Here is a 13,809-nt window from a genome sequence, read left to right as displayed (position 1 = left end):
TGGAATTTAATACACACATAATAGATATAAATCTATTTTATTTCAGACAGTTTCCCAGGGGATGTGTTTACTACATCTCTTAAATCTACACATCACTGGATACTAAGCAGAACTCAATGGCAATCTAAGTAGCCTAGGCCATAAGTAGAACGATTGGTTGGTCATCTAGGGAACCTAATCGTTATTTTGGCATAGTAGATGCTGTAGTCCTGTCCTAGAGTTAGAAAGCATGGTACAGAGTATAGGCCTAGCATTGCATTGGTGAGGTTGGGTAAACCCTGTTTTAGATTTCGCCCCGCAGCTCAGGCTGGAAACCTGCACATCTATCTCTCCTGCTTCCACATCTAATCACAAACTCGCTTATCCAAAAGGCGCTCTCGGATGGTTGGTCTGATGATTAGTTGGACAATCTACTACCTTATTGACGTTACAAACGAACCTCATGCATGGAGGTTTTTTTTTTTACAACTGTGTCTCCTCATGAAAGTCTCTGGTCTCTAGTGCATGCTTGTGCCAGGTAGGCCAGGCACTAACAAACCATTCACAGCAGGGGGCGTTCGTCGTCAGTCCGAATGTCAATGAAACAAAAACTCAACACTGCCATCCATGGGATAACATCGCTATAATTTCGATGGGCGGTGAAATGTAAGTTGTTTCCCAGACACAAAACTGCTTCCACAATCTGTAGCCAAAATTCTGTAAGTAACTAGACACCTCTATACATTCTCATTGAAAAATGTCTATTATCTTCCAGTCAACAAAAAGCCTTCCCAGGTGATACACTGACACAGCTAGCTACTGAAGCAGATGTCGGAAGAACGCCGCACCGCAATTAGCTAAGTTAGTTGGATCTCTCTTGAAACATCTTCAGAGTGAGAGACACAGTGTTCGCACGTGCTTTACATTTCAAGAGACTGCAAGATAACTTAATGGCCATGGAACTCAGTGTAAGTGAGATTCACAGATAGCAGTGTGTGGTTGCTAACTAGCATAGCTAGCCAACTGAAATGGTTAGGAAGCTCGTTAATTTTAACTGCGTATAAGCTAACTAATGTTAGCTTCTCTGTGCCTAGTTTTGTTACATGCTCTCTGCAATTATATCTGTTATTGTTTCTCGTCTTGCCTGATTCGTTTCTACCAAGTTACTACTTATGATGCAACTACGTGGAAACTGTTCCCAGACATTAACCACATTTACCTGTCAACAACAGCCACCGATTCCCCCCACCACCACCACTTTCTTCAGGAACGAGCCCAGACCTCTCAAAGACAGGGTAAACAAACTATTCAGGTGCATATAACCTTTGTTGTTGAGATTTGTTTTTAACTCTTTTGAAACAAAATGCCCAAGCAAACCATTTTATGAAATCACAGTAGTGTGTGTTATTTCCTTTCAAGCCATATGTCCCAATCAATGTCTTTAAGACCAATCCATGGTGATTTGGTGGAGTCACCGACTACCCCACGTGTGATTCAAGGGCGGTTGTTCCATCACACCATTAGTCTTTTACCTCTACAAAGAAAAGTTGAAAGGTTTGACTACAAGTGTACATTTACTGTTTTTTTTTAAGACAACACAAACATCTAAGATCAAATTTGAGCAAATTAAAACATCTGTTTTTTTAAAAATTCCATTCCAGGAGTGACTACACACAACAGCTTCATATGATAAATACAAGCAGTCCGCTGTGCACAGGTAAAGTGGTTTAACAAAGATGTAGCCTAGTTACTTAAAATAGATATAAAAGCATTGAATTGGACATTGTAATTGCTGAAATTGTTTGACCACACTCAGATGGCATATTATACCAAGCTGAATTATATTTTTATTGGGATTACCTTTTCAGCTCTTCTCCGTAGTTGTGATAGGTCTCCTCAAGAGGTCCCTGAATTTGGAATCTTCTCCAGCATTTCCAGTTTTGCCTCAAAGCCCTCGAGCCCTCTTCTCCCATCCATGGCACCCCCTACAGATTTCAAGGCTGCTCTGAACTCTCTTCCCAAGATCTCTAGCCCCTACTTCCCAGTCTCAAAGTCCAAAATTGCACTGCCAAGAAAATTACGCATGCGAGATGAGGTGTGGAGTGAAGTCTATTTTTGTTGCATAGTATTAATGTGGTGTGCATTTGGGAGAAGGCATTTGAATACTCTTTGACTACTAGTGTCTGTAAATAATGAGGTGACACTGTGCACATTTCCTGGGGTGGGACTGACATGTCTGTGGGTTCCTGCACAGCTTGGAGACGTTGTGGCGTGGAAATCTTCACCAAAGAAACGCAAAATCAAGTTACATCTATCAGTTGTTACTGAACCGCCATTCAAGAAGCCAGAGCTGACAAACGTCTGTCTGGATATCTCAAGTTGGAGACTGGGATCATTACACAGTGTAATCAAGAGCACTGTTTCAGTAAGCTTGTTTAGAAGAAAGTTTTGTTTATTGTTTTTTTTTATCATAACAATTATAACATTGCACATAAGTGTTTGTACTGACTGAACTATTACTGTATCTATTATACTAACCTTCATTTATGTGCAGATCACTCATGAGAAAATTGAGCTGAACCAGAGGGGTAAGAAGCCTGAATTTGTCCTTCCTATTTAGTAAAATCTTTAAATATTCAGCATCATCCTTTTATGTTATCTTATGGTGTAGTGTTTGTGCCTGATCAGTACCGTAGTTAGTTATCAATGTTAGTCATTTTGGAACAAACTCATGTGTATTCTAGAATGGCAGACACTTGACATCTGGGCAACACTAGCATATGGTATAATTAAGCATCCTCTGGTAATGTGTAAATTGTTTGTGTTGTGACTGATGTGATGTGTTGTGGACTATTTGATTTATTAGTGTATGTGCAGTCATCGGAGTTGACCAGCTGTGAGTTGTGCCTTGATCAGAAGCTGCCAGTTATTTTCATCCAGTCCACCTCTGCTGGTAGTCTACGCCTACGGGTACAGCTGAATATGTCTCGGGAGAAATGGGCAGTGTGGTACGACTGTGGCGCAAGTGCCAGTGAGTTGTGTCAGCATTTGGATTTTTAAAAAAAATGTTTCATGAATATTGCATCTAGAAGAATATTCCTACATTTGTCTGGAACATGGCCAGTTATAGTATTGAACAACTATAAAACTGGCAAGCATGATCAGGGTTATACAGTTCTGAGGTGAGATGACTTTCTGGTCCAGATCATTCCAGTTTAAGATTTTGGTGATGGTTGTGTCCGTTGCCATGTGTTCTCCCCGTAGGCCCAGCAGAGAAATACATTGTGCTGATGCTTGAGAACTTGCCCTCGGCAGAGCAGCAGAATGCTCTGGAGAAAATTCTCTCCGGCATTGGTAGAGCAAATCAGCTGAACGAGTTCCCACGCAAAATCTCTTTGGATGAAGCCTACAACAGACTAATGGCACAAGACGAGGGGAGTTCTGTTGCGTCACTCACTGTATGGAATCAATTACTTCTGCTGGGAATATTTATTACTCATAATCATCCTTGGCTGACCTCATCACATGACAGTATTTCATTTGTTTGATCAGTATACACACTGCTGAAAGACTCAATGTTATGGTGGGTTTCAGTTAGTGTTGCATGATCATGGCAATCCACATGATTCTGGAGTCTGACTCCATGTTATAATTGCTGCCTGCAGGATGAATCTTATGTCTGTGTTTGTGTTGTCAGCAGGTGGCACAGAGTCCTCCAGCCTCGCCACAGACTCCGCAGCATATGCTTAATGTCTTAGACACAGATGAGGAGGACTTGCTGGATGCTGGAGGCAATGCGCTGACAGTCACTCCCACAGCTATCGCTGACTCGGTCAATAGGCAAGTGAATGTGGTGCTGATAGTCTGAGTGCTCTCATTTCTTTAGCGTTTTTGGGTGATGTTTTTGGATTAATTTGTGTTTTGTTCCAGGTTGTTGGTTTTCCCTCCTCCACCAGCTAAAGGAGGCATAGCAGTTACAAATGAGGACCTAGGCTGCCTCAAAGAAGGAGAGTTCCTGAATGATGTAATCATAGACTTTTACCTGAAGTAAGGACATATTAGACATATTTTATATTCTTTGTCAATAGCATTGGAAACCTGTTAACAGTAGACAGTAGCCAATCAGTAATGGTTACTGGCTTTTCTGTTTCTCAGGTATTTGTTGTTGGAAAAGCTGATGAGTGAAGATGCAGAGAGAACTCACATATTCAGCACTTTCTTCTACAAACATCTCACCCAGGGAAGACAGAGGGGGGGTGGGACAAATGGAAAACAACCGTAAGCATAATTGGTCCTGAAGAAAGAGTTTTATTATTTACTTGTTTATTTTAGTCTGTTGCTCACTAATGCCAAAATTACGCACTACAACTTTAACGTTTTTTTTTAATACCATTTCAGCAATGCAAGCAACTTGATCATCAAGGATAAAATACAAGTTTAGTGAAATATAAATATAATAAAGAATGTGTCTGATATAGTAATGTTGAAATGTACTATAACTGTGTCTTAGCCTAAAGAAGAGGAGGCACGATCGAGTGAAGTCATGGACCAGACATGTTGACCTCTTTGAAAAAGACTTTCTTTTTGTTCCCATAAATAAGTCGTAAGTTAAAGTCTATACTTAAGAAAGGTACACCTGTAGCACACGTGCACAAATAAGACAGAACCACGCATGCACAAGCGTGCACTCACGAGAAAAAAAATCGACACGCATACACATACATTACCATTTCATGTGTGGGTCTGTCAGACTCTCCTCTGCCATGCTTATTCGATTTCCTTGAAGGGCCCACTGGTTCCTGGCCATTGTCTGCTTTCCTGGACGCTGTCAACCTGATGCAGAGAGCCGATCTCCAGCCAACACCCTGGAGGATGTCTGCCCACAGGGGCCTGCTCGGTCCGACTGGCTGGAAACCAGCTTCTTCTGGAGGACTGGCCAAGACTTCTCCTACTCCCCCAACCCTTTGTCATTGTTCTACAAGCCCACCAACACTGCCACTGGGCCAAATAAGGGGAGCACAGGGCCAGCCGATGTCTTTTCCTTTGAAGATGAGGAAGACATGGACATTACGGTATGATCTGTTAATCTCGCTCTGAACAGTGCAATGTAAATTGTATTGTAACAGTTATAATAGTATTTTTAATAATTTATCGTCACATTGTCACAGTGTTTATTTAAACACTCTCCTTTTGTGTTTTTTTTTGCAGAGTGAACTGCTGCAATACAAGAAAAATTTACCGAAACCATGCAACACTGAACAGTGAGTGGAGTGCAACGTAAAGCTTCTCAGTCTCGCAAGATGCGAAATATCTATCTATCTATCTATCTATCTATCTATCTAAATGTATAGCATTTTTAGGCCTTGCATGCTATTATTTTAGTGACCACTAGATGGCATAGCTATTTTGTTACAAGCATGAGGCTTCAGAGAGGTGGTCCCTCAATTTAACCATCAAAGGTACAGTAGGTATGATTGCAAAATTTGTTCCACCCAAAAGGGTAACATATCTTATACAAGTAATAGATAACATGGTAATTTGTCTTTGAATTGTATCGTCATGACAACACGCTAACGTGTTGTGGAATGCAAAACCACACCCCAGGCCAGTTTGCAGGATGCCATACTCCTTTTCAATCTGCACCAATGATAATACTTGTTTTATGAGGTTTCAGCTTGAGGTGAATGAATAACGCATATCTGCCTCTATAGACCCTGCATTCTCATCATGGACTCTCTAGGTTGTGGTCGGTCCAGTGTGGTCAACATCCTGAAAGAGTAAGTCACTGGCTCTGTCATCAGGCTTAGCTTTCTAGTCCCAGGGGCTGGTCAATAATGAGCTCTGTTCTGTACCAGGTACTTGGAAGAGGAGTGGAGAGTAAGAAAGGGAACTCCATGTAGTTTTGAGGTGAAGGGTTTCAGTCCTTCGGTCCCACAGCAGAACAACTCAAGTGACTGCGGGATTTACTTGCTACAGTATGTGGAGAGCTTCTTTGAGGTATGGGGTTCTATCACATGCTTTGTATTTCTTGGCACTTATATGCGCCCGAATGCTTTGTAGATAGCATTTAAACTGCTACTTTTGTTGTGTTTCCTTTTTCTTCATTGCAGAGTCCTCTTCAAGGTTTCGAAGCGCCCATGGACCTGAATGACTGGTTTCCACAGACTCGTGTGGCAAAGAAGCGAAAAGAAATTAGAAAGCTGATTCTGAAAATTCAAAACCAGCAACAAATGGCAGGAAAAGCTGAAGATGGGTCACCATAGCTAGATGGGTCTGCTGCTCTTTCACTCTCATGCAAATACACATATGGACATACACACTGACTGCTTTGAAGGCTGCATACACACAATAAGATGGTTTCTGTTAAACATTTTTTAAAAAACAGTTTTTTTGTTTGTGTATCGTACAGATGAGTCGATTTTGTTCCTCTCCTCCTTGTAATTCGTAAATACAGCACGGTTCTAAATTGATTTGCATAAAATATAATTTTGTCCCATTGGATTGTATGATTAAATAATAAATCTTATTTAAGTAATATATAAACATACTTTTGGATTTTTTGCTCACTACTAATCGGCCGTATTATGGTCTGCAATTTGAAAGGTAAATAGCAGCATTTTTAGTCTTGGCCACGGATGTTGAATTTACTAAGTGCCTTGCCGATCAATTATTTGTGAGACCCTTTGGAGTAGCCCATCTGTTCACTAAGTAGATAGACATATGGAATCTGGGTAATTTAAACCCAAATGTCCAAACAACCCAGGGTAATCTCAATGAAGTTGTGACCAAAGACACGAAAACGAGTCACAATTGACAGAATTGATGACGAGAATCCAGGAGGTGGTCATCATGTGATATCACTTTTGTCGTTCTAACAGACCCCTTTGCCATCTAATTGCATTATCAGCTTAGCAAGTCTAGGCATGCACATTGAAAAGGATTTAAGTCTAGCCTTAGCACACAAGACTATTGTCCACTTAATTGTGTGACTTCATAATGTCACAATGAATGTAGTAATCTTACATTTCCCTGGAATTTACATCCAAATCTGTTTATTGTGCACTTTAAATACTATCTGAAGAGCCATCTGTTTTCTGTCTTGAAGGTGAGGTTAGCTGTTATTGTCATTAAAAAAAGGTGGTTCCTTGACATACAATGGTATATTTTTGAAGAGATAGTATTTTGTATCCCCATGCCTTATTGTTTCAGGTGTTTCTGATAAATGTTTTGTAACCTCAGGGGAAATAATGCATATAGTGCATAGTACAATATTGTTAAATTCTATGAAACATTATACCATTATATTATATGTTAATGGTACCCTGAGATATCCCAGATGGTTACCTGGACCATCAAGATGTTGGGTCCTGACACTGTTCTGGACTAGCAACAGCTGATTAATAATAAATGTCATTGTCCTAAGTACACCGACAGGGATGTATCATCAGTGATTTCCTGTGATGCCCGTCCACTGGGTTGGTCGAAGTATACAAAGAATATACACATTCATGCATAGTAATGATTGGGCCCTGCTGTCCACCTGGTCTGAGTTGTGCGTTTGTTGCGCATAAAACATACTAATCTCCCAGCATCAGACCTTTTGCTTTGGGGGACTCCTGCAGAACACAACAGGTGGCAGAGTGTGATATGCGAGCGCAGGAGTGGGATCTTACAGCAGAGTCAACCTCAGAAAGACTGATCATGTCTCAGCACAGGTTGGTATTGCTAGTGGTTTAGTGATGAACTAAGTAACCAAAATACGTACAAGTATTATCAAAGTCGTAAGGTTGTTATATTAAGATGTTTACATCTTACTCTGAGTTGACCTGCAGCTTTGTCACTAAACACTTGGAATTCCTGCCTTTACAGTCAGACCAGCACATCATTGGATCAAACAGCTACAGGACATGTCCCCTGTTTATATGATGATGGGAACCTAAACCTACCTATCCCACTGTGTTAAAACCAAAATCACCAACTGAGTGTGGTCAATAACAAAGTGAGAAAATGGCTCTGGCATCTGTGTGTTGGATAAACAGAGAATGATAGGTCATGAAAAATATAAACAAAACAAATGAACTGTGAACATCTGTATTGGCCTGCTTATAGGCTGCTCCTTTGCTTGGAAATGTGATAGTCCCACATAGAGCATAGCCTATCAGATGTCCTAATTAGATTTACAAACGGAGTGTAGGCTTTCAATGGAGGATAGAATATCTACTTCAGAGATGTTTAAAACGGTTTAAATTACGTGCTCATCAATTATGAATTGATCTCAAGTTTGTAACTTACCTTAGTGGGAATCATGGGGATGTGTGTGAACAGGTTGAGCCAAAATAAGCAGGCTGAATCATTTATTTTATTTTATTTTAGTTGTTTCAACATATTCCTACACTAATCAGATCTACAAGTCGTGGTTTAAGGTTTATTTATTTATTTCTTATATAAATGTAGGCTACATTTTTGGCACAAATGTCTTTCTTCATTGAAGAAACATTGTGTCAAGGTGCCGTCTGTCGAGGCGCAACTTCACAGGTCTAGCCCGCTGGAGCGTCTCCCTCCGCGCTGACGTCACCACTTCGCTGGACTTCAGTCCAAAGCCGGGGCAGACCGGGAGTAGTACCAACAGGAGAGAATAGTGACGGACTAATGACAGCGAATCTGTCCTGTGGAACTTGAACGCACTTTTTCCATTGCGTATAAACGGACTGTACAGTTTGAAAGACCTGCGTGTAAGTAGTTACGACTTTATCTTTTATTCCATCTCATGCTGTGTTTACATAATGGGTTTTGTAAAAACGTAGGTTAGCTGTTATTTGCGAATTTAACGCTAGCTTTATTCTGAGGCTTGCTAACCCGCTAGCAAGGAAGTGGAGCGCATCTAGGGGAAAGTCAGTTTGGAAGTAAGTCAGACAGCACCAATGGCATTTCATTATGTGTCATGCTATATGTCTCTGTAACAATGCATATGTTGTATTAAACCATGGATTGCAAAAGTAGCAAAGTAACTCTTTGTTAATGGTTGGTAACTTGGTTAATGCACGGAATACAGTACCGTTAGCAAGTAACGTTAATTGTTTTTGGTTGTTACATTACGGTAAGTCCTCAGTCTACGTGTTTAGAACTCTGAGTTAATTGTATACGTCCAGTCTGACACACACTAGCCAAATAGGCTACTTCTGTGTCCATTACAGGGGCTTTCAAAAGTGACAGAAGAGCACTGTCCGGAGTGACCACGACATTAGCAAGTGGTTATACTGAACGGTGTGCTTGGAATGTCCTACTCAAGCTGCTCATGAGCTTAGCAAGAATACATAATGCATGTTTTACTGATTATTTATGACTACTTGGATACTTTCACAGTTGTGTGATGTTATTGCAACAGTTGTGGGACCAGCTTGCTATTGCCTAATTATGTGGTAGAATAGGTTAGTTCATTGATTGGTCTAATGAGTTCTATAATGACTATGGCTAATCGTTTATTTCACTGTAGACTACAGTTCTAGTAAGCTATCCTTGACGCCTGTATGCTCGTGAACTTCATCTGGCTACTTTATGTGATTGAGAGCTGAGATTTCATCAAGTTAAATTGTCATTTTGCAAAATACATGGTAGACGTTATGCAGCTGCATGGAATGTTTACAGTAGCTTAAACAGGGAACACATTATATTTTAAGCAGGCCTCTCCAAAATAATTAGATTCATACTAGATAGATTCATGAATCATGATTCATGCAGCGTTCGGATGGCCCCATTTCAAGAAAGTTGTCCTAGAAAGATAGGGGTGAGGTTGGTAACCATAGCTGTCTATGCATTTTCTGCATGGAAGAACATCCACATTCAGCTATGTCCTTACAATCCTCTAAGTTTTAAGAGGATGTGAAGATGGTGAATGATCTGTCTGCCTTTTTGCCCTTTGATGTGGACGAAGTTTTGGTCTGATGTGACTCAACTCCAATGAAACATGCTCATTGATTATGAATTATGATTTGCGCCACTTTGGTCAAAGTAGGGAAGTGAATGGTACGGAGGATGTCAGCCAGGAACGTCGCTCGCCCCTACATCCTGTTGGTCTGGAACAGATAGCACAATGCATTTTCCATATCCTCTTGCCACGTTCAGAGCAGGAAGTGGGACCGATGTGCATCGGGGTGGGCGGATTGGGGATTTTTCATGTCCTCTCCAGGAAGTTCCCGTCTGCTCTTTGACCCCCTCGGTGCACAGCTCCAGTGCTGCTGTTGCTCCTGACAACGGTGAACTGTATGCCACTGCCAACAGACACTCACCTATATACGTATGTCTGTGTGTATACATCACATCACAACTCGTCTCTCAATTCCTATAGGTCTGATATCTCACCTCCACTCAGGATTAGAACAGCATGCCAAGAGGATTACAGACAAACTAAAAGCAACCCGTCCCATATGTGACCGCTCGTCTTGCAGGTCACTTGTTTACTTTCATGAGACCGGCACAGTGTAATCCACTCTAATGTATCCTACATGATGACGAGGGATGCAGATGGGAAGCGTTTCTCATAGTGACGCAGAATGATGTCACATCATATAGGCCCAGACTATATTTATAATAGTCTGGTTTTAAAAGTGTGAAAAAGCTCTAAAACCATATTTATTTGACTCTTTGAAAGCTGCACCATTGACAGCTTGGAATCCATTCCATTTCGAAGTCACTCAATAAGTTGTTTTGCCTGAGTGACATGCCTGGCTCACATGATTCTCTAGGTACAGTGCAGTTCGATGCACTTCTTTTATAACATCTGATTCATTGTATATATGTTTAGATTAGACATTGCTGTTTCTACCAAAAACCACCACTTTTTACCCAACTCAACATCACTTTTTGTAAGTAGATGACATTTTGTTTGTGCCCATTTGCGTAGTTATGATTGGATGAGTTTCTTACTCAATATGAACCAAGCTGACTTTGATAAGCGTTATCCTGCATTGTGCAATATATGATTCTATGCATGTCTGTTAATGTGAAACGATGATTATACTTCTATAATAATCTATATAATCTATAATAATTAATAATCTTAATTTTGATAATTTTTCTATAAATGTGTCTTTCTATTTTTGTGATGAGGACAACACTCAGTTTTGTGAGGGTTTTGCAGCTGCTCTGTAGCTATTATCAGCAGATTTTAAACAATGATCCTTTGTCTACAGTGGCTAAAACAGCAATATAGCAATAAAACCCATACAGTGTCTGCCCTAAGCCGTTGCTTAACAAACACATTATGTTCTAGATAGGTTTTATTGCATAGGTAAAAGCCGAGTCTCCATGGCAACATTATGCAAGTTGGTGACTTACAAGGTTGTTGACTAATACACTGACAGAGAGTTAATCCAGTACACCCAACAGACTCCACAAACCATGTGAAGGGCTCCGTGGGAATAATGTTCTATTGACTTACTGTTGAGCCCCCATAACAGGGCTTAAAGACACCCTGCTAAGATTCTGATTGTTATGTTTGATCCATCTGGATCTCATAGTCTTAAATCAAGAGTGTACTTTATGTACCATGAAAGTAGTCCTCCCTGACTAAAGTAAGTCTATGTTCTGTTTTTTTCTCCATAGTTATAATAGCATGGCCACTCTTCGCTTCAGTATCAACAGTTGTGTGCTATACTATTTCATGCTAATCTGTTGTAGTAATCCCATCATTAGTGGGGCAGAAATCCCCCCTTCACATTAATGTCATGCTGTTATTTTGGTGTGTTGTAAGAGCCATGTGAGCTGTTTAATAACTCCTCGGTCATGGCTGTTTTGTTTTCTTTTGCACTTGGCTTCTCTTTTGAGAATTCCATTCCCAGTCTAGTTCCATTCAGTTCCTCAATTGCGCTGTTTGCAATTAGCAGCTGGACAGTTTGATTGTGTAGTTGGCAGCAATGCTGCATTTAGGGCAGTGACGGATCATTGAGAGCAATAAAATGCTGATAGCGAAACAAGGAAGAAGTAGGCTGCGGTTTCGCCATGCAATTCCGATGACTTGAATTGGCCTATTTTGCTGATAGGTAACGTAAGCGACTGTGCCTGTAACCTGGATCGCCATACAAGCTCCGAGAACAGATTGAGGGCCTATCTGATGACCCTTTCGCCCCTTGTTGAATCATGCAACAGCAGTGCGAAGACAACAAGGCAGATGGTCGTCATGGCAGCACAGAAGAGGAAAGTGTGCTGCAGTCAGACCTAAGTACGATGACATCACTGCTAGTCTTAGCCCTTAGTAGTTGGCGGAATCAGGCCTTGAGAACTTCTGGCACCTGTTGGCGCCAAGGCACTCAGAGAGAGTTTGGTTTCAAAGTTATGGAGCCGCGGAGGAACTTTGACCTGCTCACGTCTCCAGGTAGTTCTAAAGCCCGACTTGGGACACTTGACCTCAATCCCAGTTCTAATGGGATCACCAGTTGACTGGCCATGTTCTCGGTGTGGCTGGGCCTGTATCATATCAGCTACACACACGGGGATTACTGATTGAATGACTCAGGTCTTTGTGATCCGCATTCATTCTTGTGTGTCCCAGCTGTTCTTTGTTCTTGGCTGATGCATAGGTGATTAGGAGAAGCCTCTGAAGTGAACCTTGAGTATGATAGCAACTAGCGAATACATAACCAAGGTTTATTTAGGCTAGACAGTTATCTGATTAGATCTCTCTCATCTCTCTCACACACACTCTCTCTCGCAAGCATTCTCTCCCTCTGACTCACACACACAGACACACAGACTCTCTCACACTCACACACACACTCACACACTCAGAGAAAGAGAGAGTCACACACACACACACACACACACACACACACACACACACACACATACACACATCATAAACAGACATCCCGGCATTGAGACTGACATTGTTTAATGGGAATGTCGCCATTTTATTTATCTGGTTTTATTTATAGTCCCCATGAGTCATTGTTTCTCACACTCCGGAATACCTCCCCTTTGACCTTGCTTCTTCTCTTTCTGACAAGAGCAAGATTCTTTTGATGAAGACGGGTTTAACGTTGCTGTATAGATTCATTCTCTGTTTATTTTAACGTTATGCTCTGTGTCTATGTGGCTAAAGAATGAAAATCATCTGCTGAAAAAAAGCATTTAACAGTACAACAGTGTCCATACGTTCAGGTTGGGCTTTCTTTTCTAGAACGATTGCCACTTGCAATGTTAAGCATTTTTCATTAGCTATTATGGTAACAAGCTTAAATAGTTTACAAACTGACCATTGTCTCTATATTTCCTGAATCAATGGCATTTTTGACCTAGAGCCTCTAATTGGTACAAGGGTGGCATACCCAACCACTGTGGAGCAGTGCATTCATCCACTTAATAGTCACAGAATCACAGTCTGATGAGGTAGCTGCCATTCTTGTCCTTTGGCCAGGGCAACAACATCTAGCCAAACAGAGCACTCCCCCAGTTCTGTCACTTTTTATCTCTGGGCTCTCATTCAGTTTATTAGAATGCATCAGATTGTGCTTGTGGACAACAAGCACCACAGCGCAAAGCTGGCAAGTGGACAAAGTGCTTGTTTGATGGGACGAGATGAGAGTTTTTGAAGCATGGCCTACTTAATTGATCATTACGGTCAGGGGTTCTCACAGGCCTCCAGGCAGTGGTCAGAGTGCTGGGCTGGCCGAAGCTTTTAGGGCCCCCCTGGCCTGAGAGTCTGGGACATGCATGTGCAGGGGGGTAGGGGCATGGGAACTGTATCCTGTCATTGTCAGCAAAGCAGTGAATCGGTCAGTGGCCCTCGTAGCATGTGTGACTGGCCCAATTTCACACGCCTGTTTCCTGTGCTGT

General features: G+C 41.3%; 2 protein-coding genes across 7 annotated transcripts in view; both read left to right on the top strand.

The window, feature by feature from the left end:
- The first annotated feature begins 701 nt into the window (after window positions 1–701).
- senp6b (SUMO specific peptidase 6b) lies at window positions 702–6,505 on the top strand. Of its 5 annotated transcripts, none has more exons than XM_062522918.1 (18): window positions 702–840; window positions 1,212–1,274; window positions 1,399–1,533; window positions 1,641–1,696; window positions 1,848–2,074; window positions 2,234–2,404; window positions 2,534–2,567; window positions 2,846–3,010; window positions 3,244–3,437; window positions 3,680–3,819; window positions 3,910–4,026; window positions 4,135–4,257; window positions 4,490–4,582; window positions 4,766–5,051; window positions 5,188–5,240; window positions 5,691–5,756; window positions 5,835–5,976; window positions 6,090–6,505. In XM_062522918.1, exons 3-18 carry the CDS (start codon window positions 1,403–1,405, stop codon window positions 6,240–6,242), a joined length of 2,151 nt encoding a protein of 716 aa, XP_062378902.1. In that variant the 5' UTR covers window positions 702–840; window positions 1,212–1,274; window positions 1,399–1,402; the 3' UTR covers window positions 6,243–6,505. The 5 variants fall into 5 exon arrangements, with proteins under 5 accessions (XP_062378902.1, XP_062378901.1, XP_062378900.1 ...); XM_062522917.1 differs by having other exon boundaries at window positions 1,212–1,291; XM_062522916.1 differs by having other exon boundaries at window positions 703–947; window positions 1,212–1,291; window positions 1,426–1,533.
- A 2,085-nt stretch (window positions 6,506–8,590) lies between these two features.
- Window positions 8,591–13,809, top strand: part of myo6b (myosin VIb) — a 39,996-nt gene continuing 34,777 nt past the window's right edge. For both annotated transcript variants that reach the window (XM_062522943.1, XM_062522942.1), the window contains exon 1: window positions 8,591–8,711. The gene's annotated coding sequence lies outside the window, so the exon portion shown is untranslated. The remainder of the gene's footprint in view (window positions 8,712–13,809) is intronic.

This window comes from Sardina pilchardus, chromosome 20, assembly GCF_963854185.1.
Source record: "Sardina pilchardus chromosome 20, fSarPil1.1, whole genome shotgun sequence".
NCBI classification, from domain to species: domain Eukaryota; kingdom Metazoa; phylum Chordata; class Actinopteri; order Clupeiformes; family Clupeidae; genus Sardina; species Sardina pilchardus.
Note: the sequence above shows the minus strand (reverse complement) of the source record. Positions and strands in the feature narration are given on the sequence as shown.